Here is a 26363-nt window from a genome sequence, read left to right on the forward strand (position 1 = left end):
AAGCAAGCGTTCCTTGGTTTTGTGCTGCGTTCATGTGCTAGTCGAAACTAGGACACTTTGAAACGTACGACTTGCTATATAGTTGTAGTTATACACGTGCAGTGTTCAACGAATCAGTTTCCTGGTTCCGAATAGCATGTCAACGCGGCATATATAGCTTGATGCCTGTGTCAAAATGTCAATGAATTTTGTCATTGTGGGTAAGCCATGCGTTGCTCTACACACAAACACTTAGCCAACAAACATTGCGTAAAAATGTATATTTGTTACGTGTTGAATTATGTGTTTCTTGCACAGAATGTCGATATTTTCATTCGAAAATCATTTAATGTGAAGTGGATCTTACAACTTTGTTTTCCAGCGGAACATATGAAGAACTGACGTCACACACTTCAAGATACTTCAGTCTGCGCCCCTCCTGACTACAGCAGTGTAGTCGAAGCCGTTTCGTGCCAGACAACGTCCTTCAAGTCCTTCAAGCCGTTCGCCTGTTCTGATTTGAATATACACGTTATTCAAGGTATGTCTATAACATTTTTCACCATTCATTGGAGTAATCAGTTTACATTGGTATTTGTAGGCTTCTACGTCAATAGTTGAAGGAATAGAACAATATAAATTCTGTACCATCCCTTTTAAAAACTTTGCGAATAAACAGACTACCCGAGCAAAAGTTACATTCATATAATTTGTATGTGTAGCTTGTCTTATGATCATGCTATACCAGTTGAGGGTAACATTAACTTATTAATAACAAATAATTGGGAAGAAATGCTATAATAACGGTATGAATTGTGATTTTAAAAAAATACTGAATTTGACAACAAATTTGAATAAACAATACTAAATCAATAAATTACTCTTACAGGATAAATAGGTAACTTAAACAGTGCATTTAATAGGCATATTACGCATTATCCAACTAGATGAGAAATATCAACTGAATTACATTTTATTTTTCATTCTATATGAAAAACATTCCTACCTCATTCCACAGTTCTATTCCATAGTATAGAAGATTGGCTGTGAAACTCTGAACAAATTGCTCTCCTTAATTACTCACCAAAAAAAACGAATATAGAGTGCACGTTCTTGACTTTTATAATGATCTTGGGGTTTCCAAAAAATTCTACCTTTGTGGCTTGTGAGGGTAAGTTAAAGAGAAATTAAAGATTGCATTCATTCTACAAGTACTGCGTTCTGTGATGGATTGCACTACAAAGGCGGACAGGCTACACTGCGAAATACATATCTCACTTACCGGTATATATGGGGATTGGGCAACCAGCTTTGCACATAATAGGTATTTTTGTTCAGATCAACTCCTCCAACATTCTCTCAATATTTTAATGTAGAGTAAAATTTCACATTATTGCACAATACATTTTTTTTGCTAAATTCATGCATTATCGGCACATTTAAAGTGTGTCAGTGAACTGTAGGGGATGTAAATAAGAACAGCAAGTAGTGGGGGGAATCAATTGTAAGGCAGCATGCCTGAAGAGTGGTGAAGGTCATTTATCCAAACAATAGAACAACATACTAAATATTAAAATATTAAATGTTTTTTTATGCAGATTAGACAACTTTGCACATAATTAATTTACTGCATATTAACAAACTGTCATCTTCCCTGAAAATAAACCAAAAAAATGTCTTTACCCTCTCAGGTTCTCAAACACAATGATGGCCTTAACCACAACTCCTTTGTATCCTGAGATCTGGACAGAGCTGTCTCACAACGACTCATCGCCAAGCAACTCGACAGACGACTATGAGGACTACCCTGACGACCACGCAGAGCTCCGGCAGTCCCTCAACATCATGTCCCTCCTCGTTTACTGCCTGGCCTTTGTGCTGGGGGTTCTGGGAAATGGACTTGTCATCTGGGTGACGGGATTTAAGATGAAGAAGACGGTCAACACGGTGTGGTTCCTCAACCTGGCTGTGGCCGACTTCCTTTTCACAGCGTTCCTGCCTCTAAGCGTGACCTACACAGCCATGGACTTTCACTGGCCTTTCGGCAAGTTTATGTGCAAGCTCAACTCCACGATCAGCTTCTTCAACATGTTTGCCAGCGTCTACATCCTGGTGGTCATCAGCATGGACAGGTGTGTGTCCGTTGTGCGCCCTGTCTGGGCCCAGAACCATCGGAACATACGCAAGGCATCCTATATCAGTCTGGGTGTCTGGCTGTGGGCCCTGGTCCTCAGCTCCCCCTACTTTGTCTTCCGGGACATCGGGGCGTCCTACAAGAACAAAGAAATCGTCAACTGCTTCAACAACTTTGCTTTCTCCGATGACTATGACACAAAGGAGGTGGCAGAGCTGCGAGTATTCCGCCATCAGGCCATGATCGTCACCCGCTTCCTGCTGGGCTTCGTTGTGCCCTTCGCCATCATCGTCACTTGCTACGCTGTCATCATCCACCGGCTCAAGAGGAACCGCAACCTGGCCAGCCACTCCGGGCGGCCATTCAAGATCATCGCCGCCGTCATCACAGCTTTCTTCCTGTGCTGGGCCCCCTACCACATCATGGCCCTGATCGAGATGGTGAACAACGCGGCCGCTGAGTTCAGCTACACGTTAGACCACGTCACCACCATCGGGGTCCCCATAGCCACCAGCCTGGCCTTCCTCAACAGCTGTCTGAACCCCCTGCTGTACGTGTTCATGGGCCAGGACTTCAAGGAGAAGCTGCGCAAGTCCATTCTGACGGTTCTGGAGAGTGCCTTCACCGAGGAAGTGTCAAAGTCCAACCACACCTACACAAACTCTGGACTCACAAGCCGTAGCAAGGAGAAGTCCTATTCTGATGCTGAGGTATAGGGTCTTATATTATAATGAGAAAAACTTTATTGACCACACAATGTGGAAATTTGACTTTGGCTTTACGATAACATGATTGACATCCTTAGAAGCAAAGAAAATACAAACATTAGAAGCCCCGTATCATCAAGGTAATTCAATATTGTTTTCAAACAGCTCGATACTTAGTTTAAGGGAAAGTTTAAGGAAGATTTCAGAATGTGAATGCTGAGCATGTACTCAGTTTTAACAAGGTACATCTCCAGGACTGAATTCAAATCAACAAGTTTGATTTCAATAACCTTTTGTGACTCAGAAATGATGGGGTCTGTGAACACATTTCAGCACTGTTTTTGTATGGGCAATACAGTTACTAATGAGAATGTTGAAAGTGGGGTAGACTGATAATAAAGAATACTGGATAAGATAAGAATAATTTGTATGATACACACATGTCATTGTTCAAGCTGAAGATATAAATTGTCTGTCTTTTCATTCAAAGCCACTTTTTGTACATACTTGTTTTTGTTAAAATGAGGCTAATATTTAACAAAGAGACTATTTTCTGTGATTTAAACGTGTATTGTTTTATTGAAGGAATGTTGTTTTTCCTTAATACTTTGAAGTATATGTTTGCATTTGTATACTTTTTTATGTTTGTATGACGTTATTAAATGCTTGAATAGACGACTACTTATTCATTTCTATTTTCCAGAAATCTCCAGAACGCATAAGCATCTCTGCCACATGGTGGCAGCAAAGCTCTGTCACAGTTAGACAGAATAAATGGAAATGTAATGTTGAAAATAAATCACCTTTGGCTCATGTCAAAAATACATCCCCATCTATTTAAGATTATCAGTGTCTTGTTTTTTAAATTACAGATTGGATATCAATTCATACTGTATTGCTTTGACCTGTCCAATGTTATTAGATCAATGAGGGAGGAAGCAATTAACAAGTTTAACCTTTTTTTCCCCAACCATTCCTCTTACAATTGAACTTCATGCATTTGCAGCTTTAGAACAATAAATGTTTTCATGATGATGATGATCATCATCACCACCACCATCATCAACAACAATGTAATCTAATTGAATATAACTTGACTTGATCAACTCTTTAATCCTTTCACATTTTGTAGAAGTTCAACTTGCTACAGGCAAGATATGATGGTGTCCTTCAAGGTAGCCTGTTTTTATAACTTCAGTCAACCTAGCTATATTTCTGCTTCAGTAGGGTCAAGGCTATAACTGATATTTTGGCCACAATGTATCACAAGAATAATGGTCAGCCCAGCCACAGTGTATGAGTCTACAGGACAGACTGGTGAAATAATAGCTTATGGAGTGGTCATGAGGTGGGAGTAAGATGGGGGGACAGGAAAACATTGAGAAAAGTGGAACACACTTTTGTAGTGTATGTGGACACCTGCTCGTCAAACATCTCATTCCAAAATCATGGGCATTATTATGGAGTTGGTTCCCCCTTTGCTGCTTAAACAGCCTCCACTCTTATGGGAAGGCTTTCCACTAGATGTTGAAACATTGCTGCAGGGACTTTCTTCCATTCAGCCACAAGAGCATTAGTTAAATCGGGCACTGATGTTGGGGATAAGTCCTGGCTTGCAGTCTGCGCTCCAAATCATCCCAAAAGTGTTTGAAGGGGCTGAGGTCAGGGTTCTGTGCAGGCCAGTCTTTGTTCTTCCACACCGATCTAGACAAACCATTTCTGTATGGATCTTGCTTTGTGCACTGAGATATTGTTAGGCTGAAACAGAAAAGGGCCTTCCCCAAACTGTTGCCACAAAGTTGGAAGCACAGAATCGTCTAAAATGTCTTTGTATGCTGTAGCATTAAGATTTCCCTTCATTGGAACTAAGGGGCCTAGCCCGAACCATGAAAAACAGCCCCAGACCATTATTTCTCCACCACCAAACTTTACAGTTGGCACTATGTATTTGGGCAGGTAGCGTTCTCCTGGCATCCGCCAAGCACTCAGCAGTCCCGTTCTGTGAGCTTGTGTGGCCTACCACTTTGCGGCTAAGCTGTTGTTGCTCCTAGATGTTTCCACTTCACAATAACAGCACTTACAGTTGACCGGGACAGTTCTAACAGGGCAGATATTTGACAAACTGACTTGTTGGAAAGGTGGTATCCTATAACGGTGCCATGTTGAAAGTCACTGAGCTCTTCAGTAAGGCCATTCTATTGCCAATGTTTGTCTATTGAGATTGCATGACTGTGTGCTCGATTTAATACACCTTTCAGCAACGGGTGTGGCTGAAATAGCCGAATCTACTAATTTCAAGGGGTGTCCACAGACTTTTGTATATATAGTGTATTGTAAGTAAATTTGGAATGGGGACAAGCACAAACCATCTGGAAGATCGATGAAGGAGAATATGGCGGACAGGAATAAAAGGAGAAAAGTGAAACATGTTTTGAATGAACATGGAAAGGTGGATCACATAGAACTTTTGGAAGAGCTACAGAAGGAAATTGAATGTGATCAGTGTGAGGATGAATTAACCGCGGTGGCAGGTGCGGTGAAGAACACAGAGTTTGATCATCATCGTGATTATGACAAAGAATTCTTGCCCAGTGGAGTGAGATTTTTGGAGAGAATGGATCCTTGCCTTCTGGCAGATCCATATGTGGTGTCAGGTTGGGTGGTAAAGAGGTTGGGGAATGTTGGGTCAGTTAAAGTGACTTGAAGTGGAATCGTGCAATTTTTTTGCGTTCCTGCCTTCCAGAGGGAGCGTGCGCTCTGCACGACTGGGGACAAGAACTGTGACATGTTTTCCTCTCTGGAACAGGGCGCCGTTAAAAGGAGTGATAACTGGAGTGGCGTTAAGTACTAAGTGGATCAACTGAAGTTGAAGATTCGTTTGGTGCTACACAGAACCGTTGGAGAACGCGTTGAAACAAAGAAGACACTGTCTGTACTACTGAGTGTTGATGCAGAGTTAAGATTGATTTTTGCAATAATGGAACGTAAAATTACAGAGTATAGATGTTCTGGTGGCAGCTGCTGAGAAGCACTTGGATGTACGAGATTTTACTGCAGAAGAGTTAGAGATGTTTTGAGCGATAGTTTCCTCTACTCCCAGGCTGCTGGGCCCTATGTAGGATCAGATAGGTCCAATGTAGTGGAGTAGTGGTGAGGTTGTAATGGGTTTGTTGGTAGTGCAAATTTTCCCAGTGTAATAAATTCATCCTACATAATAGTAGGGTGATACACAGCCATTATAGTAGGTGGCGGCATTCACCTATAATATTTGTTTGCGAACGGCCATAATACCGAAGAATAAGAAGAAGAAGAAGAAGAAGAAGAAGAAGAAGAAGAATGGCTGGTGGTCTCCGCCCCTTTCTTGTAATTACTATGTAGAAAAAATGGGAAGAACGAGCGGGGAACCGGTGGATACAACACGATTCGCAATGTAACATAAGTGGAGCGATATAACGAATGGGCAGAGAACGTCTATACTAATCGGACTTTAGAAATGTGGTAAGTACATTCCAGAGTTCGATCCGATACAAGGTATACCTAACCTTGCTAGCTAGCTTTATGAACGGTTCGATAGGCCTCGCGCAATCTACGCTAGCTAACGTAGTAGTCGCGGTGGCATCATTGTTGCGCAAAAAAAGCGAATAATTGAGCTAGCTATCGTGCTGCTGTCAGCCGGTTGTCTCCTTGCAAGGCATTTCACGCACACATGTTCGCATTTCGTTTAAATACATACTTTTTTTCTTTCTAACTAGCTAGCTAAATAGCTTTTGCAGAGTTGGAGGCTAGCAGCAGCCCGACATTTTGTTGGTATCAAGACAGCTGTCACGATGCTTTAACTCTGGCTCTACACACGCAGAGAATAGCTAACTGACTATGGTAGTATTGCCATTGGCCAGACTGTCATAATGGTAATCTAGTGAAATTATTTTATATATCCAAAAATATAGTTGGTCATACAGGGTTGTGAAAGGTACCCCGTTTAGATTATAATACGCTAGCTAGTTAGCCAATTTATTCAAAATGGACACTTCGAGTGTATTTTTGTGTATGGATAGCTAGCTAACTGATTTAAGTAGCTACATATTTTAAAAATCTCTAACATCTCCAGCGTTTTCAAATGTTAATTACTTATTTTTATTAACTATATAAAAGTCCTCATGAGCTGTAAAATTAGCTATTTGATAGAACCCAACCGATATGGCATTTTTGGATCTGATTTTAGAATGGAAATGTTCACAATAACCAATACATCTGCCAACATTTCTATTATTATAACGTTAGCTGGAATAAAACATGTAATTAAATTCTGTAGGGATTGTGCTTAAAACAGCTCTACAAAGGTACTCATAAAGCTGATTTCATAAATTGTGAGGAAAGAACAATGTAAGCACCATATAACATTTAGGAGCACCTGAAAGACACTTTCTATGTTTTGGCATTTAGCTATGTTTTCATCGATTGTAGGGCTGTAGACACTGAATTCTGGTAGTTGTCACTTGAAAGGAAAAGCTTAAATGAGCATGGTTACATGCACACTATGATTATTGTGGCTAGTCATAGTAATAGTTTGTTTTAAAACAATACATTTCTCAAATCCTGTTTACATGGACACTGAAATCAGGCTACCTGATGGGACTCAAATAAATGCAAAAAATTGCTAATAAAAATAAATGTTCTAACACCGTGACAGTGATATTTTTGCAAAGCCTATTTGATTCGGATCAAATGCACATCTGGAACGCCGATTTGAAGCTTGTTTACATGTCCTAATAAATCGAAAGATTGCTCAGAAAACCAGATGTTTTAATTGGTGAATGCTTACTTTGATTTTGACCATACGCCAATTAAGATAAGCAGATACGTTTTGAGTTAGGTCAGGGTTATGGGTAGGGTTTAGCGTAGGGATGTCCCAAGGATACCAGGTAACACTAATCCTCAGTGAACGGTGTCAAGTACTCTGACACAGCTAGTTAGCTGACTAGCACTCGTCAGGGAAATGGGGGTGGCGAAACATGAATATGGACCAGTCCCTGACAAGTGACAACCCATACATTAAAATATAGCTACCAAGCGCTACTTTGTAACATGCTATATCGTTTGTGCCTATGAAAACATTTGGATGACAGAGCATGAGGAATACCCTTTGCAAAGATGAAATACAGTGCATTCGCAAAGTATTCAGACCCCTTCCCTTTTTCCTTATTTTTTTACATTACGGCCTTGTTCTTAAATGGATTAAAATAAAAATCTACACACAATAACCCTTAATGACAGTGAAAACAGGTTTTTAGAAATGTTAGTAAAATATTCTAGAGATATAGAAAACCTTATTTACACAAGTATTCAGACCTTTTGCTATGAGACTCGAAATTGAGCTCAGGTGCATCCTGTTTCCATTGATCATCCTTGATGTTTCTACAACCTGATTGGAGTCCACCTGTGGTAAATTTAATTGATTGGACATGATTTAAAGGCACACATGTCTATATAAGGTCCCACAGTTGACAGTGGATGTCAGAGCAAAAACAAAGCCATGAGGTCGAAGGAATTGTATGTAGAGCTCCGAGACAGGATTGTGTTGAGGCACAGATTTGGAGAAGGGTACCCAGCAGCATTGACCTTCCCCAAGAACACAGTGGCCTCCATCATTCTTAAATGGAAGAATTTTGGAACCACCAAGACTCTTCCTAGAGCTGGCCTCCCGGCCAAACTGAGAAATCGGGGGAGAAGGGCCTTGGTCAGGGAGGTGACCAAGAACCCGATAGTCACTCTGACTGAGCTCCAGAGTTCCTCTGAGGAGATTGGAGTACCTTCCAGAAGATAACCAACTCTGCAGCACTCCATCAATTAGGCCTTTGTCGTAGAGTAGCCAGACAGGAGCCACTCCTCAGTAAAAGGCACATGACAGCCCGCTTGGAGTTTGCCAAAAGGAACTTAAAGGACTGACCATGAGATAAAAGATTCTCTGGTCTGATGAAACCAAGATTGAACTCTTTGCCCTGAATGCCAAGTGTCACGTCTAGAGGAAACCTGGCACTATCCCTGTGGTTAAGCATGATGGTGGCAGCATCAGGCTGTGGGGATGTTTTTCAGCGGCAGGAGACTAGTCAGGATTTGAGGCAAAAATCCCCAAATACCGGTGTGCCAAGCTTGAGGCATCATACCCAAGAAGACTTGAGGCTGTAAACGCAGCCAAAGGTGATTCAACAAAGTACTGAATAAAGGGTCTGAATACTTATGTAAATGTGATATTTCAGTTTAATACATTTGCAAACAATTCTAAATGTGTTTTTTGCTTTGTATTTAGGCAGTATTGTGGGTTGATTAAGTGGGGGAAAATAATGTAAGAAATTTTAGAATAAGGCTAACTTAACAATATGTGGAAAAAGTCAAGGGGGCTTAATACTTTCCGAATGCAAGGTATAACAGACATATTTTCATGGGCTTAACTAAAGGGCTGTAAGGTTACCACTGAGTTTAACGTTCTCAGAACGGCATTTGCTTCACATCCATTGTTTGTCACGACACCCACCCTTCCATGGCACTTCACGTAACAGTATATTGCCGGTGTGCATTTTGGCACTTTACTGAGCTGGCAAGCTTCTATCTATTCAGCACTCAACCGTAGACGCAGTAACAGTTTGTTCACACTAGTTCACTGTCCTCCCTGACTGGTTTAGTTGTGTTGGGTGATATTGTCCAGTCTTGCTGTAATTCACCAAAGCAAGTTATCGCTCGCCATAAGCCTATGTAAAGAGCTCCCTCTTCAGGACAAATAATAAAATGCAAAAAAAGTAATTCTATGAAGAACTGTTTTTTAGTTTATTTTTTGTTGTTGAATTTGACCCCCTTTTTCTCCCCAATTTCGTGGTATCCAATTGTTAGTAGCTACTATCTTGTCTCATCGCTACAACTCCCGTACGGGCTCAGGAGAGACTAAGGTTGAAAGTCATGCGTTCTCCGATACACAACCCAACCAAGCCGCACTGCTTCTTAACACAGCACGCATCCAACCCGGAAGCCAGCCGCACCAATGTGTCGGAGGAAACACTGTGCACCTGGCAACCTTGGTTAGCGCGCACTGCGCCCGGCCCGCCACAGGAGTCGCTGGTGCGCGATGAGACAAGGATATCCCGACCGGCCAAGCTCTCCCAAACCCGGACGACGCTATGCCAATTGTGCTTTGCCCCACGGACCTCCCGGTTGCGGCAGGTTACGACAGAGTCTGGGCGTGAACCCAGAGTCTCTGGTGGCACAGCTGAAGAATGAGGTGTTTTAACGGTTTGTGCTTACTTTGCTTAGGATCTTACGCTGATTTAGATAATCAGAGTAAAGTGTTTACATCACTAATGCAAAATTCTGAGTATTGCCATAATCAGTTTAATGTTGTCATTAGTTGGTCCGGGACGGTACATTTTCGCAATACTCATTGGTATCAAACACGAAGCAGATTTAATTTCTTTAGGAAGACAGCCCTAATGTTGCAAACAAGCATGATTATGTTGTCATTGAGTCACATTTATTTATTTTCCAAGTTATAGCACATTGTATTTCACATACATCAGGTTTTTAAAGGACCAAAGAGTTTGGTCTGCTTTGTGTTTTCATTTCTGCCATGGAAAAAATATTGCGATAGTGTTATTGTGTCAGCCCTAATTATTAGTGTGCATGTAAATGTACTCCATGGTTCTCCTCACTTTTGTCAAGTGATTTTTACAAAATGTAGTTGGCTAGCTAATTTGGATATGTCTCTAAGACACACACAGGCCTATGGGAAGCTGCATTTTCCTCAGCGTAGCTACTGTATATGCATTGGTAATCTGTCATTGCTAACATCTTCCATCTGCATTATTCATAGAGCGGGTACTAAGCTAAGGTTGATGTTAAATGATTGTACTCGTATGCAATGAAGCCCAACAATTTTAACGTAGCCTAATAGTCTAGCTAGGTCATTTGTGGAACTTTAACAATGTAACATGTTTTTTGTAAAAAAAAAACAGCCAGCCACCAAGCTGCTAGCTATGTAGTGTGAGAGAAAGTCTATGGAAATATCCCGACGTGAACGATAGAAGTAATGTGACATGCAGCCAAAATGGATGTGTGCATTTGCCACACTCAAGGGACACAAATGTTGTCATGGACCTGCTGAATTTCTTTACTCTGTGTACGCCATAAGTGTCCCGTTTACCTCACTGTGTAAAGGTGCTGTAAAGCACAAGTCTAAATGCCTTGAAGATTTTGAGGGTGCCCATACTATTCACTTTAGTTGTGGGGAAACTTGTTGAACGACAACTTTTTTTTTACTACAAAAAGTGGACTTGCATGTTTTTACTTCTTTTTAACCCAGTTTGATGCATCATTTTAATCATTAGCATGTCCATTTCCTACAAATCTCTGAAATGTGTTAGATTTTTTACACTTTTTTTTATTTAATCTTTATTTAACTAGGCAAGTCAGTAAAGAACACATTCTTATTTTCAATGACGGCCTAGGAACGGTGGGTTAACTGCCTCGTTCAGGGGCAGAACGACAGATTTTCACCTTGTCAGCTCGGGGGATCCAACCTTACAGTTAACTAGTCCAACGCAATAACAACCTGCCTCTCTCTCGTTGCACTCCACAAGGAGACTAGCTTGTTACGCGAATGCAGTAAGCCAAGGTAAGTTGCTAGCTAGCATTAAACGTATCTTATAAAAAAACAATCAATCATAATCACTAGTTAACTACACATGGTTGATGATATTGCTAGATATTATCTAGCGTGTCCTGCGTTGCATATAATCTGACTGAGCGGTGGTAGGCAGAAGCAGGCGCGTAAACATGAATTCAAACAGCACTTTCAGGCGTTTTGCCAGCAGCTCTTCGTTGTGCGTCAAGCATTGCGCTGTTTATGACTTCAAGCATATCAACTCCCGAGATGAGGCTGGTGTAACCGAAGTGAAATTGCTAGCTAGTTAGCGCGCGCTAATAGAGTTTCAAATGTCACTCTGAGCCTGTGGTTGTTTCCCTTGCTCTGCATGGGTAACGCTGCTTCGAGGGTTGCTTTTCCTGTTGTCGTTGTGTTCCTAGTTCAAGCCCAGGGAGGAGCGAGGAGACCGACGGAAGCTATACTGTTACACTGGCAATACTAAAGTGCCTATAAGAGCATCCAATAGTCAAAGGTTAATGAAATACAAATGGTATAGAGGGAAATAGTCCTATAATTCCAATAATAACTACAACCTAAAACTTCTTTCCTGGGAATATTGAAGACTCATGTTAAAAGGAACCACCAGCTTTCATATATGCTTTCAAGGAACTTAAATGTTAGCTTTCTTACATAGCACATGTTGCACTTTTACTTTCTTCTCCAACACTGTTTTTGCATTATTTAAACCAAATTGAACATGTTTCATTATATATTTGAGGCTAAATTGAAATTTTTGTATTATATTAAGTTAAAATAAGTGTTCATTCATAATTGTTGTAATTGTCATTATTTAAAAAAAAATTAAATGGCCGATTTAATCTGTATTGGCTTTTTAAGTCCTCCAATAATCGTTATTGGCGTTGAAATATCATAATTGGTCAACCTCTAATAGTTACTGTCACATTAAACTTGATCACTCATCAATCCTTACTAGGTGTGGTGAAACCTTATCAAAATGGTTGACCTGAGGGTATTGGAAGCAAACTAAGGTTTCGATCAAGGTTACTGTTTGTCTGCTCTTTTTTAGGCCATTTTGATAATAGGAGGAGCTAGTATCTGGACAATATAGGTGTGTCAATTGTCTCCATCTAATTTGAAGGTGACCTAATTAATTTGTTTCAAAAGTGTCAGCCTTTCTAACAGAATTGAAAGCCGATATAGTAGCGATTTGGCAGCGCAGGAGAGGCTTGGCAATTTGTAGAATCCAATCATTTGTTCCAACTCATGGTGTTATAATTAAACTGTTATAATTAGTCAGGACCAGCACCTGCCCCATATGTTTGGTAAAGTAGTAACTTATTTTTTCTCTTTTTCACAGTTCTGACCAGACAAAGGAAGAGTTCTACAAAACAAGGTGCTCATGAAGAATGGAACTAACCATGTCTAACTTTGATCATTGAACACACCCTAATGGATTACGTAAGCTCCGCTGAACCAGATGTTGATGCCTTCATCTGCACAGAATGTGGGGACGGCTTCAGGCGCTACCTTGACTTGGTTAAACACATTACTGTTCATGAACGACTCAGGACACATGAACAAACAGATTCGTTTTCCCTTGACAGTTTACCCAATGGGTTTCAAGTTCCCCGTGAATATGCTCTCCATGAAAACGGAACTTTCATAGTGGTTGACAGATCTGGACCATCAAACAACCCATCTTCAACTCCTTCACCTTATCAGAATTCAAAGACCATTGTACTCAAAACTAAGCCAGCAAAAACTGATCTACGTGTCAACACAGTGTCTCACTCCCAGTGCCGCAGTGTCTCTCCTCTAAAACAGTACCGATGCGAAACATGTGGAAAATTGTTTAACAACCAGCTGAGTTTACAACGACATCAACAGTATCGTAATTTAGAGCAAGGTTATAAGTGCACCTTGTGTTGCAAGATCTTCACAGATAAAGAGAGGCTAAGGGAACATCTCCAAGAACATGCCCATGAAATATTTTACTGCTGTGGTCAGTGTGGAAAACGCTTCCTGAAACAAGAGACCCTGTATGCTCATCAAAAAGAGCAGCATGGATCGCTGGGGCTCAAACAAATGGGGTCGTCAGATAATGGTACAGAGAATATAATACAGAAAACATATCCCTGTAAGAAGTGTAAACTGTGTTTTTTCTGGCTCTCCGACTTGCAGAGCCACTTACTGAGTCATTCCAAAGACAAACCATTATCTGTGAACTCTTCATCCAAAATCGAGCAACAGTCTCAGAAAGATGAGCTATCACATACCATCGAGTACAGTGACAGCACCCCTACCGATGTGACTAAACAGTACAGCAGCGGCACCCCTACTACCGATGTGACCAAACAGTATAGCAGTGACGCAACTGTTGATGTGAAGACCCACAATGGCAAATCTGATTCCAAAACACCATCCTCTTTCAGACCATACCGCTGTGGTTTGTGTGGAGATCGCTTCCAACAGTTAACAGACTTGAAGGAACATCATCTTACCCATCAGACACAAGAAGAAATTGACAAGTTAAATAAGGATTCAGAGTCACAAAGAGTTGTAAAAAGGCGGCGAAGGTATACTGGCATTGAGTGCATCGTAACAAAAGCACCTGCAAGGAAGGGAGGAAGGCCCCCACTTTATAAAAAAGGCTCTGGGACAAAATTGCATCCATGCAAGCACTGCCACCGTGTATTCAGTCACTCTAGTAGTCTTTCTCGGCACAATAGATCCCACAAGGGGACTCTTCACACTTGTGTTCTCTGTGGGAAACATTTTCCACAACGCTGTGATGTCCGGAGGCATATAGCCATGTATCACAAACCTGAATTGGAGAAGAAGCCAAGTCTTAAGTACTTGGCATTGCATTCTAAACCAGATGGTGGTTCCCAATTGAATTCTGATGTGTTGGAACAGAATGCGTCATCTGAAGGAAAACCCAAGAAATCTTTAGACGGTGTTGTAACAGAATTGGACAGTGACAATGGTGACGATCAACAAACCACATCTACTGGAGAAGTGTTCGCTGCTCCTAAGGCACGGAGGAACTACAAGTGTGACCAATGTGGGAAAAAGTTTGGGCTGCTGTGTGTGTACCAACGGCATTTGCGGTACCACAAAAGGGAACCGGGTAGTGAAATGGTTAAGTGCCCTCGCTGCCCAAGTCGCTTCCGGAGTTCTTCTGCTCTAGGGCGCCATCTTGAGATTCACCCAAGTCAGTCAAGCGGGGAAACGGACATGGAAGGACGGGCATCTCCCACTGCTGACTCCAATCCAGACCTGGACTCTGACCAAGACAATGCAAAGGATTTAGTCGGTCATGGGGACATTGACGATGTCAAGGGTGGGAATGGTGAAAACATTGGTCCAGCAGAGGTGCTGTATGAATGCACTGAGTGTACAGAGACTTTTTCTTCCTTGCAGAAGTTTCTGAAGCACCAGAGTTCTCATGGGTCCGATAACCTTGGATAATGGAAACTGTATGCATGGTATTTATATCCTGAGGTCCGAACCCTAACTTGAGATCGATGCACATACCACAAATTGTTGCACTGTTATGCAGACCTCAATTCATGATTTACGGAAGTCCGAGTTTCTTGCACATGTCTCAAGTTAGGATTCTTTCCTTGATGATGGAGCAGTTAACAAGTGTTTTATGCTATGAATTGAGTAACTACAACCAGTATGGTTCTTGTGGTGGGTGGGTCATTAATTCTGAACTTTGATGTAGCACTGCATAGATCAAGATGGTGACTGGGAATTACTGAGATTTTTTTAATGTATTTTCTACGTTCATGTGAATTTGAGGTCCGTTTTGTATCAATGTTTTAGATTGTTTTGGTTACTTCCAGTTAAACCTTTGACATTACCCCTGGAAAGGCCATGGTGTGGGAATAATGCCTTAATATGCTCTGAGAGCATTATTGAAGCTAGTAGTCGAGCACAATTTGCTAAAGACGAAGTGGAAATAACGTTTTTGCAGATAGATTTGGACCCATGCAAAGCGTTAAGGTGGTCTGAGGTGTCAATGACTGTCCATTTTGTAAAGTAATTAGAAAAGTTTTTTTGCAAGTGCAATTCCATTGGGATTTTGCTTTAAAACAATTTAAGATGTTATTTATTTGCATTTGCCAAGTCTTTACAACCATGGTGTCTTTCTCAAGATCAAAAAAACCTGTCAAGGTCAGATGTTCCCAAACTACCAGACCAGGAATGTTTGTATCATTTTGAAAGGCTTTCTCATGCATCTTTTCACTATATTGTGGTCTTGTCTCTCAATTCACTTAATGGTTCTGTTATCTAGATTAGTGGTTCCCAATGAGGGGTACTTAGCCTATCCACAGGGGGTACTTGAGACGACTCATGACACCATAGGTCTACTGGTAAAATGCACATGGGGGGGTACTTCAGGGGTTGTCTGGGCAGAGCAAAATTCAGTTGGTGGTACAGTAACCGAAAAAGATTGGGAACCACTGCTCTAGATATTTTCTGCTGCCAGTCCTCCGGGTGGCCACTGATCTGTTCACATGATCAGCATGTTTTTCCATAAGGCACGACAAAGTCCAGTGATTCCAATGCAAGCCACATGTAGCATTGTGATGTAAATTAACATTTTCAAATGGTACTGTTGCTTCCTTTATTGCCTACCAAACGAGAACACATGCATTGGCCCTGATTTTATGTTAATTTTGTGCCATTAAAGTTGAAAGAAATGTATATTTTCCTAAAAATCAAATGATTGACCTATTTAAATGACCATCCAGTCATGGTTTTCAACTAATGATGAATGTAATAAGGTGGAAATGTCAGTTTTGTGACTTTCCAACTCGTGGTCAGCTAGATCCTTTTCTGCCCGTACTTTGTGTTGCCTACACTGAAATATTCTTCCTACACAAGTTATAGAAGCACCATGTCTGGGATCCATAGGATGATGGTTTATATCAATTATATGTAAGATGGGATGTAGTTTCTCAACTATAAAGAAACATCATGGCGGGTTCAGACTTTTAAATTAATCTGTGTCCCAAGTGTTGAACACAAGAAATTCAGTAGATCAGACTTGTTCAGAATCATGTAGCAAGGACAGAGGTGTCTTTGGGGGAAAAAGAAAATTGCCTCTGACAAATGTGCTCTTGTTCCCAGAAACTTCTGCCCAAATGCTCAGAGAGTCTGGTGGATCAGCAAGTCAAACTTGGCCTTTGTTAGCCAATACAGAAAAACCGGGAGAAACTCAGTGCATAGGCATTGGTTCAATCTGCTTAATCTACCAAACAATCATCTCCCACAAACACTTCCCCATAACCTCGCAGTCATGTGATTCGCTCAAATTAAATGATGACAAATACTTTACTCAAGTCACTATTCTAGAATGTTATGGTCACTCCCACTAAGGACAACATTGAATCGTTCATATCCCAGGCTTAGATGCACTGTGCGCATTAGCCTGGGGACAAGGTTATGACCAGTGTCACTGTCCTTTGTACTGGTCACTCCTATTGTGCCTTTCCTTCACCTGGCAGGTCTCCCTAGGGCTGCTTCCCGATTCCTGACCCTTCTCCCGGAAGTGGGCACTGCCGTCTATACAATGGAAACTAATGCTTACACTAATCCAATGCCTTGAGGGAGCATGAGCAAGTGCACACTTCGGTGAGAAAGGTAGAGGATCGGATTGTATCCAATGGCCCAATCCAAAATCGACCCCAGACCCTACCTCCTATGCACTTTTGGGGATTTGACTGGTGTTTGCAACATTGAAACTTCCACCTAGCTCATCGGTGAGCAAGTGGAGCTATTGCCATATTGCTTACAGAGCGTTGGACTAGTAACCGGAAGGTTGCAAGTTCAAATCCCAGAGCTGACAAGGTACAAATCTGTTGTTCTGCCCCTGAACAGGCAGTTAACCCACTGTTCCTAGGCCGTCATTGAAAATAAGAATTGGTTCTTAACTGACTTGCCTAGTTAAATAAAGATAAAATAAAAACAACTGTCAAATCTCCACAAGTGCGTGGGGTCGATTTGGGATTGGGACAATGTGCGCATGATTTAGCTCGCTGGATGGGTGGAGTTCACACTTTACACCAAATTGAGTGGTTCCAAAAGTGCATACTCAGTCAACAGGGGGTGCTCAGCTTAAGTGAGTGCATTTAAGCTCAATTTATTGGTTGTGTTCCCTGTTGACTGAGTATGCACTTTTGGAACCATTCTATTCTGAGCAGAGGAACATGGCAATTCTTTCCACAGCCGCGAAGGTCTGCGCACATGACTCATTGACATACCGGATTAAATACAGTCCTGGAGCATTACTTATTGCTCCACAAAAGCAATGTCCTGTGCAAAGCAAGGGAAACCGCAACACTTTCATGATAGCCTCTACTAGTGCACCACCAACTAGCTAGTGATTCCACATCGGCTACATAAGTGTCCATGTAAAGGACGTCATTCTGCTTGCTAAATTCCTCCTGATTAGGCTTGTACTGAGGCTCAGACCACTTACTAGCCTTCCTGAAGTGTCTTACCAGTTGGTGCCATGCAAAAAATGAGCTATTTGCAGGCAGAAGTGGGGACACTTCAGGCTGAAGAGTAATTTTCACACATGCCCAAGTGCTACGCCCACCCATCAAACTTACTCAATAGTGACCCCAGTGCAACTATAAATCTGGGTCACGGAACCATTGTAAAGGATGTCATGCTGCTTGCTTAGCGAGTACCACTTTCGCCTTATTTGGCTCACACGAGGCTCAAACCCAGGATATCTACCTTGCAAGCACACGTGATGCCCTCCTGAAGTGTCTTACTAGTTGGTGCCATGCAAAAAGATAGCTATTCGCTGGCGCAAGTGGGGACAGTTCAGGCTGAGGAGTAAGTTTCACACACCCCCTAAATCCACAAATTAGACTTTCACGTAAATCATTCATTAACACCAATGGGAGACTTACAGAGAAATTTGTTTTAAGGGTACGGATCTCAAGGCTGAGTAAGCTTATTTACTTCTCTACAATCATTGGTTAGCTTGTACGAACTTTGAGACCTGTCTTTACACCGAAGACCAATCGGTAATGAGTCAAGAATGCCTTGGGTTTTCTCCACATGATCAGTCAAAAGCACACTTCATTCCAAGAAGCTATGCTGATCATCATGGACGCACCCACTTTAACTTGCTGTACACAAATTCAATCAAGCTGTTTCATCCATAAAATGATGACAGTTTGCTTGCAGGCCTGTCTCTTTTAAAAAAAAATGTTTTTTTACTGACGTTACATTTATTTGGGTCATTGTTCCTCACGATGTCCACACTCAAGGGAAATGCTGACCTCAGGGTTAGAGCAAAAAACAAATGTGGATAGCAGTTCTACAGCACGATGGCCACCTACTGGTGACGTCATGCACTGTGCATTCTATGATTAGTGTGAAAAGTGCATTTGTTACTTGTGTTGACCACGACATCAGCATCTCCCATCTTACCTGCCTCGTGTTATTTGTCCAAAAGACACATTTGTCATTGAACCTCTTACAGATCCCCCCTTGTTCATGAATATGTCCAATTTGTGGCCTTGTCAAACCAGTTTCTAATGATAGATTGACTCGATTTGTTTCTTCTTAAATCACCCGTAAATAGCATATTGGTTTGCAGAACCATGCAGTCCAAACCATCTCAGGTCATACCACTGGCTATCAAGTTTCATTGGAGGTGCATATAGTATTACACAATTCCTATTGTTTATGCCATACTGGCCCTCAATTTGTATCTTAGGGAGAGAGTCTAGTTTTACTGGCCAAACCCAATAGGCTTAGTTCTTAACTGGATTGATTTGACAGAAGAATGCTTTACATTAGGGGGTAGCTTAGTTGTTGGTTAAAGAGTGGTGTGTACAGGTCCTTGACAACCCATGATGTTCTCAACCCTTAATGTAGACTTTTTATCTTATCAATAGCACCATTCCAACCTATTGCTTGGTTAAATATTGTGGCTTTGCAGTTGGTTTTGGAATAAACATACCCCAAAAGACAGTGAATAGCAGTAACTGGTCTATAGTAAGGCACTTGCTCATAGATGACATGAGTGGTTTCTCTTTTTTGTACAAATTCAACTATAGGTTTGAAATACTGTCCTTACCAGGACATGGCACGTCATTGTGGTATTTTACTTCACTGGTATGATGTAAAGTGGTGCAGTTGCTGGAGCACATAAAAAAATAGCCACCATTTTGTCCTCCAGTCCTTGATTCTTGCAACTAAGATGGTGGCCACGAGGCAGAAGCAATCCAGGGCAGACCTAAAGCAGGCAGACTGCTGATGTTGTTCAGCTATGTAGGCCGATTAACCTAAAGGGCTGCTCTGAAATTGAGGTGGGTTTCCACATTACACATTGGTTCATAACAACACAAGTGAGCAGAGCAACACAGGACATCAGAGTCGTCGCCTGCACTGCCTGCTTTTGAGTGAACGGAGTCATGGCCCTCCGCAGTAGCAGCGGTCGTCCTGCACGCATAGCGATCACACAGAAGCCTTGATGCACGCGGCAGGATGTGCGCAGAAGCTGTACTGCGCAGCCATAGAACGTGTAGGGCGGGTACTTACAAGGTTCTCTTTCCTTTTCATTGGTTCTAATAGCATAGAGTCATAAATGTTCCCGGGGTTCGGGCACATTGTGTGATTCGATAAAGAGAAAAACAAGAAAAAAAGACATTTCTGAAAAACGACAAAATTATCAATATGGTTGTTGTGTTCACGGAAATGTCTAGCTAGGTAGTTACCTAAAGCATCGTGGGACCGTGGACAACAACAGGAGTCCGGACGGCGGCACGCAAAACTGCATTGCCTGGTGAGTGCGGTTCTGAATTGAGTTCTAGGTTAGAACCATTGTAGTTTGTATGGTGGTAGCTAGTTAGCTAGCCTGCCCGGAGGCAGTAGATGACAATTGCCAAGCGAACACAAGCACATTTTAAGCATTGCAAGGGATGCCAATATTTCGAGTTATTTTGTTTATTGAGTGGTTAGTTAAATGCATGCTTCTTCAGACATTCTCTGCTTTCTCACGACATGGCTGGGGCTTCACCCCTATCCACTGGGCACAGACCATACGTCAATTCAGCGTACATTCCACGTTGGTTGAACGTAATTTCAATGAAATTACGTGGGGAAAAAACGTTGATTTAACTAGTGTGTGCCCAGTGGCAGTGGGTACGGTCTAACGTTATTGTAGTTGCTAGAGATAGTACATTAGCAATTCAATATACAAACCTACCAGGGGTATGGTATATTAATTACGACGATTCTGTTGCAATACGTTTGAAACCGTTCACTCCAACTCAACATTTTTCAACTTCAGTTGGTCCATTTCGTTCCGTTTGGTTCTTTAACGGTAAACTGTTTCCGTTGCAAGACGTAATGAATACACCCCCGGATGGCACATTGACGTGATCTGTAACTAGCCAGGTAATTAAATGCATGATATCATGCATAGTTAACGTTAACCGGCACTCAATTCCTAATTCTGTGTATTGTTAAGCAGAGAATAGCTAAATCAATTTACTTAGATCTAGTTTCTCGTTTCCTCAATGTTTGGGAGATGGGCATGGGTACATGTTGAACTGTGCAACCCATTCAGGTACGTGTGTGATGGAAATACTGCTACACGTGGGCTATTGTAGGAAATTCCATTTAATTTTGGCAGTAAACAACCTCATCTGATTCTAGACAAATGATATTGTATTTCTGCATGTGAAAAGCTGAAACATCGCTTTGTTGTCACCACACAGGGTAACTAGGGTAGGCCTAGTTACTAATATAAGTATGGCATTATGCCATATTTATTGGCGTTATTGATGTAATGATGCTAATGTAAGGAAATCAAACACCCCTGCCATTATAAAATTGTGTTTTTGAGTATGCAGCTTAACTCAGATATTGCAGATACTTTCAGGCTGCTTTTCTGCTGTTACCAGTGTTAAACTAGTTGTCTACACCTTGATATTATACTAGGTAAATTGTTTCCATAACTAGGACTGACCATAAGGACTTGTGAAGAGCAGAATTAAAAACCTCTGCATGATCAAGACCTATGCTTTGTACGATGTTAACCATCAAATGTGTTCACAGCCATTTATGTAAATGACAGCTGAAAAGTACCAGTGGCCTAACTAGATGGAAACAAGTCTGAGGCTTTTGTGTAAAACACTGGGGTAAATCCTCATTGGAAATGCACTATCAGTGCTTGGGTGACACTGACCATATACACTGAGTGTACAAAAGATTAGGAACACCTTCCTTATATTGAGTTGCAGCCCCTTTTGCCCTAAGAACAGCCTCAATTTGTTGGGGCAAGGACTCAATAAGGCGTCAAGTGTTCCACTGGCATGCAGGCCCATGTTGACTCCTAGTTGGCTGGATGTCCTTTGGGTGGAATACCATAATTGAAACACACTGGAGCGTGTTGAGCGTGAAAAACCTAGCCGCGATGCAGTTCTTGACCCACTCAAACCGGTGCGCCTGGCACGTACTACCATACCCTGTTCAAAGGTACTTAAATCTTTTGTCTTGCCCGTTCAACCGGTGTATTTTCGTCTTATACGCAGTGGTGAATTTAGAATGTACATCTTGGTGGGGTACACATTTTTTTTCAATGCATGCCAGCAAAGCCACTACAACACTAAACAATGCATTAATTGCACAGAAAGCTGTCCCAACACCTTACCACCGCTATACCTGGCTATTAGCGGAGCCTTGTCTATCAGCGATACAGTTCATTCAGCCTTTAAAAAAAACATAGCTAATATGGCTGATTTGCTTAACCAGATGTGGTTTCTACTGACAACTGAGATGTACAAACCATGGAATAAAGGGACAACGAGCGGATAAGAGGCACTCCGTAATTGCAATTTAAGACATTAATGAGCGAGCTAGAACAGATGTAGTCAACTATTTGTTCTGCATTTTTGAAATGTACAGCATCAGAATGCAGAACATGTGCTGTTCTTAGTGTTCTCCCTGTATACCAAGTCAGAATCGCAGGATAAATAGGGGGTATATAAGCAGACAATGAAATCGCTTAGAATATTTGATGATTACTTTTCTCTAAAACAGGCTATAGGCTACATGTGCACCACCAAGTCTGAACAGTAGGTGAAATTAAGAGGTGGTTAATATACCAACTTATGGGCTACTAACAGGTTACTACACAACATACACTTAGTATTACTTTCTTAGCCACAGTATACATATCTCCCTGGAATATTACAGAATTTATGCAGCAGCATACAATACATTTTTGGACTCAATTTGTTGCCCTGTGCTCACTTGAACAGGAAGATGGCACAGTGGTCCTTCGCGGGCAAATTCTGTCATCAAAGTCTAGTGTTGTCTGGATTTATGGTGTTCCCAGTTGACTTGAAGCACAAGGTTGAATCATGACGTTAGTGATCTTCAGGTTGGAGCTCTAGAGCATTACTTCCGGCACCGACAGAGATGGCCGCCTCGCTTCGCGTTCCTAGGAAACTATGCCGTATTTTGTTTATTTACGTGTTATTTCTTACATTGGTACCCCAGGTAATCTTAGGTTTTATTACATACAGTCGGGAGGCACTACTGGATATAAGAGCAACGTCAACTCACCATCATTACGACCAGGAATACGACTTTCCAGAAGCGGATCCTGTGTTTTGCCCACCACCCAGGACAATGGATAGGATCCCAGCCGGCGAACCAAAACAACGGCGCCGTAAAAGGGGCGGACAAAGCGGTCTTCTGGTCAGGCTCCGGAGACAGGCACATCGCTCACCGCTCCCGAGCATACTACTCGCCAATGACCAGTCTCTTGACAATAAGGTTGATGAAATCCAAGCAAGGGTAGCATTCCAGAGAGACATAAGACTAACTTTCTTTGCTTCACGGAAACATGGCTCACTCGAGACACGCTATCGGAGTCAGTACAGCCAGCTGGATTCTTCACGCATCGCGCCAGCAGAAACAAGCATCTTTCTGGTATGAAGAGGGGCGGCGGGGTATGCCTTATGATTAACGAGACGTGGTGTGATCATAACAACATACAGGAACTCAAGTGCTTCTGTTCACCTGACTTAGAATTCCTCACAATCAAATGTCGACTGCATTATCTATCAAGGGAATTCTCTTCGATTATAATCACAGCCGCATATATCCCCCCCAAGCAGACACATCGACCGCCCTGAACGAACTTCATTTGACTCTACGTAAACTGGAAACCACAAATCCTGAGGCTGCATTCATTGTAGCTAGGGATTTTAACAAGGTTAATCTGAAAACGAGACTCCCTAAATTCTACCAGCATATCGATAGTGCTTCCAGGGCTGGTAAAACCCTGGATCATTGTTATTCTAACTTCCGCAACGCTTATAAGGCCCTCCCCCGCCCTCCTTTTGGAAAAGCTGACCCCGACTCCATTTTGTTGCTCCCCGCTTCCAGACAGAGACAAAAACAGGAAGCTCCCGCGCTCAGGTCTGTTCAACACTGGTCCGACCAATCTGATTCCACGCTTCAAGATTGCTTCGATCACGTGGATTGGGATATGTTCCGCATTGCGTCAAACAACAACATTGACGAATATGCTGATTCGGTGAGCGAGTTCATTAGCAAGTGCATCGGCGATGTCGTATCCACAGCAACTATTAAAACATTCCCAAACCAGAAACCCGTGGATTGATGGCAGCATTCGCGCAAAACTGAAAGCGCGAACCACTGCTTTTAACCAGGGCTAGATTAGGTTAGATTGTTAGATGTTATAATTTATGATTTGATAGAGCAGTCTGACTGAGCGATGGTAGGCAGCAGCAGGCTCGTAAGCATTCATTCAAACAGCATTTTTGTGCGTTTGCCAGCAGCTGTTTAGGCTTGAAGTCATATCAACTTCCGAGATTAGGCTGGTGTAACCGATGTGAAATGGCTAGCTAGTTAGCGGGGTACGCTCTAATAGCGTTTCAAACGTAACTCGCTCTGAGACTTGGAGTAGTTATTCCCCTTGCTCTGCATGGGCAACACTGCTTCGAGGGTGGCTGTTGTTGATGTGTTCCTGGTTCGAGTCCAGGTAGGGGCGAGGAGAGGGACGGAAGCTATACTGTTAGATTGGCAATACTTCACTGGCAATGTTTCATTATTTATTTGAGGTTAAATTGATTTTATTGATGTATTATATTACGTTAAAATAAGTGTTCATTCAGTATTGTTGTAATTGTCATGATTACAAATACATTTTTAAAAACGCCCGATTAATCGGCATCGGCTTTTTTAGTCCTCCAATAATCGGCATCGGCGGTGAAAAATCATAATCGGTCGACCTCTACCTAAAACGCCCCATAATTCAATTTGCGATGGTTGTACATCCACTAGAAATGTCAGCCAAAACGCATTCGTTTTTACATACACTTGTAAGTAGATTAGAAGTTGTGCTACTGATGCACATGACGTTACAAACGCATCGTAAAAGTAAGGATGTTTTTGTTTGGTTAGCTTTCCCCGACATCACACTTATATATTTGTAATTGTTCATTTACCTGATATCGTCAGATGGCTAGCATTTAGATGTCAGAGGATGAGTTGTCTTCTAGCAAAGATTTGAAATGCAGTCATAATTGACTGTTGTGCATATAAAGCACACACAACAGCTACCGGTTGTACCATCATGACTGAAACAAACGTGGGACGAAATGGTGACACATTTCTGGGCATGGGTCCATTGAAAATTCATTCATTCTTCCCTTGCCCTGCAAGTGTCAACTCATCATACGTCATGATATGTCATCAGAAGTGTTAACTTAATTTGAGGGCTGAGGGGAGAGGGTGTGTCTTTTACGTGTTTGAAATGCAGCCAATGCATGCCTCAATGTAGGGTTCAGTTGCAGCTCCGTCTGGCAGACGCCCCTATGAGAGCAAGTGCACAAATTTGAGAGCAAATAGTTTGTTGCAGAAAGTTACATTTTAACAGGCTAGAGTATAGGTCTGGGGAAATACATCAGTTATCTCTTTTTTTTTACTTTTTTTTTTTTTACTCTGCCTGGAAATCCTTATCTCTGCTACAGATTGAGTTGCTATGTTTTCTCATGGAGGCTTCACCGTTCAGAGGAACATTTTTGCATTTTGGGCACGGCATGAGCTGTATTTACTAATGTCTTGTCTGGGATAATGTGGACCAACCAGAGTTCCGATGCAACAATTGTTTGCTTACGGAGGACTAGGGAGAAGAAGTGGGTACTCTTAGCAAACAGATTAAGAACTTGCACAATATACTGTGGAAAGCATGCCTCCTCTACATCTCAGGCTGGATGTCGTTCTGATGTGTTGTGAATATCAACTCATTGACTGAATGGCTAATGCCTTCAAGGGGCCCCTCCCCAAAGAAGTCTCCCACTCTCTTGGAAAATGCAGCAGTACTGTCACTTCTGGTTGCTTTAGCGGATGATACTGTCAACATTCCTTCTGCGTAGGCCAATTGGAGGGAAGCAGGATGTGGGACTTATTGGGCGTTGGGAAGACCGACCCAAATCCAGTTGTCGAACATCTTTGCCCTCCTGGCTTCGGAGGTTCCAGTGCTATCGTCCCCTATCTGGATTCCTTCCCAGGGAGATTCTGCCCGGGCTCAGATCACCGGACCTCAATGGTGTCTGATGTACCGACTCCTCGGTCAGCCACAATGGATTTTATAATCGGCAGCTCTATGGTGAGAAACATCTCGGTTCCCGGGGGGGAAATCCTGGGGCTCGGGTACAGGACATTTTACATGGGTGCTTTGTGCCGTTTTACACCAGAAAAAGGGGTCTGTCACTGTCGTAGTTTGTGGGATTTAATGATATTAGGATGGCTAGCTCGGAATGTCTGAAACCGGATTTTTCTAACTAATAGGAACTCTGAAAGACACGTACAAGCG

General features: G+C 42.0%; 3 protein-coding genes across 3 annotated transcripts in view; all 3 read left to right on the forward strand.

Annotated features, from left to right (window-relative positions):
• The first annotated feature begins 353 nt into the window (after nt 1–353).
• LOC112246952 (chemokine-like receptor 1) lies at nt 354–3495 on the forward strand. Its single transcript, XM_024415576.2, has 2 exons — nt 354–520; nt 1671–3495. The coding sequence occupies exon 2, from the start codon at nt 1684–1686 to the stop codon at nt 2827–2829; it is 1146 nt and encodes a 381-aa protein (XP_024271344.1). The 5' UTR covers nt 354–520; nt 1671–1683; the 3' UTR covers nt 2830–3495.
• Nucleotides 3496–6135: 2640 nt separating this feature from the next.
• On the forward strand, nt 6136–16186 carry LOC112246945 (zinc finger protein Xfin). Its single transcript, XM_024415568.2, has 2 exons — nt 6136–6318; nt 12828–16186. The coding sequence occupies exon 2, from the start codon at nt 12920–12922 to the stop codon at nt 14939–14941; it is 2022 nt and encodes a 673-aa protein (XP_024271336.1). The 5' UTR covers nt 6136–6318; nt 12828–12919; the 3' UTR covers nt 14942–16186.
• Nucleotides 16187–20076: 3890 nt separating this feature from the next.
• LOC112246944 overlaps nt 20077–26363 on the forward strand; it is a 36088-nt gene continuing 29801 nt past the window's right edge. Inside the window, exon 1 of the mRNA XM_024415567.2 lies at nt 20077–20291. The gene's annotated coding sequence lies outside the window, so the exon portion shown is untranslated. The remainder of the gene's footprint in view (nt 20292–26363) is intronic.

Source organism: Oncorhynchus tshawytscha, linkage group LG23, assembly GCF_018296145.1.
Source record: "Oncorhynchus tshawytscha isolate Ot180627B linkage group LG23, Otsh_v2.0, whole genome shotgun sequence".
Classification (NCBI taxonomy): domain Eukaryota; kingdom Metazoa; phylum Chordata; class Actinopteri; order Salmoniformes; family Salmonidae; genus Oncorhynchus; species Oncorhynchus tshawytscha.

Excerpts from the sequence above, each read along its gene's own strand:
- LOC112246945 (XM_024415568.2), top strand. The coding sequence starts at position 12,920 with ATGGATTACGTAAGCTCCGCTGAACCAGATGTTGATGCCTTCATCTGC.
- LOC112246952 (XM_024415576.2), top strand. The coding sequence starts at position 1,684 with ATGATGGCCTTAACCACAACTCCTTTGTATCCTGAGATCTGGACAGAG.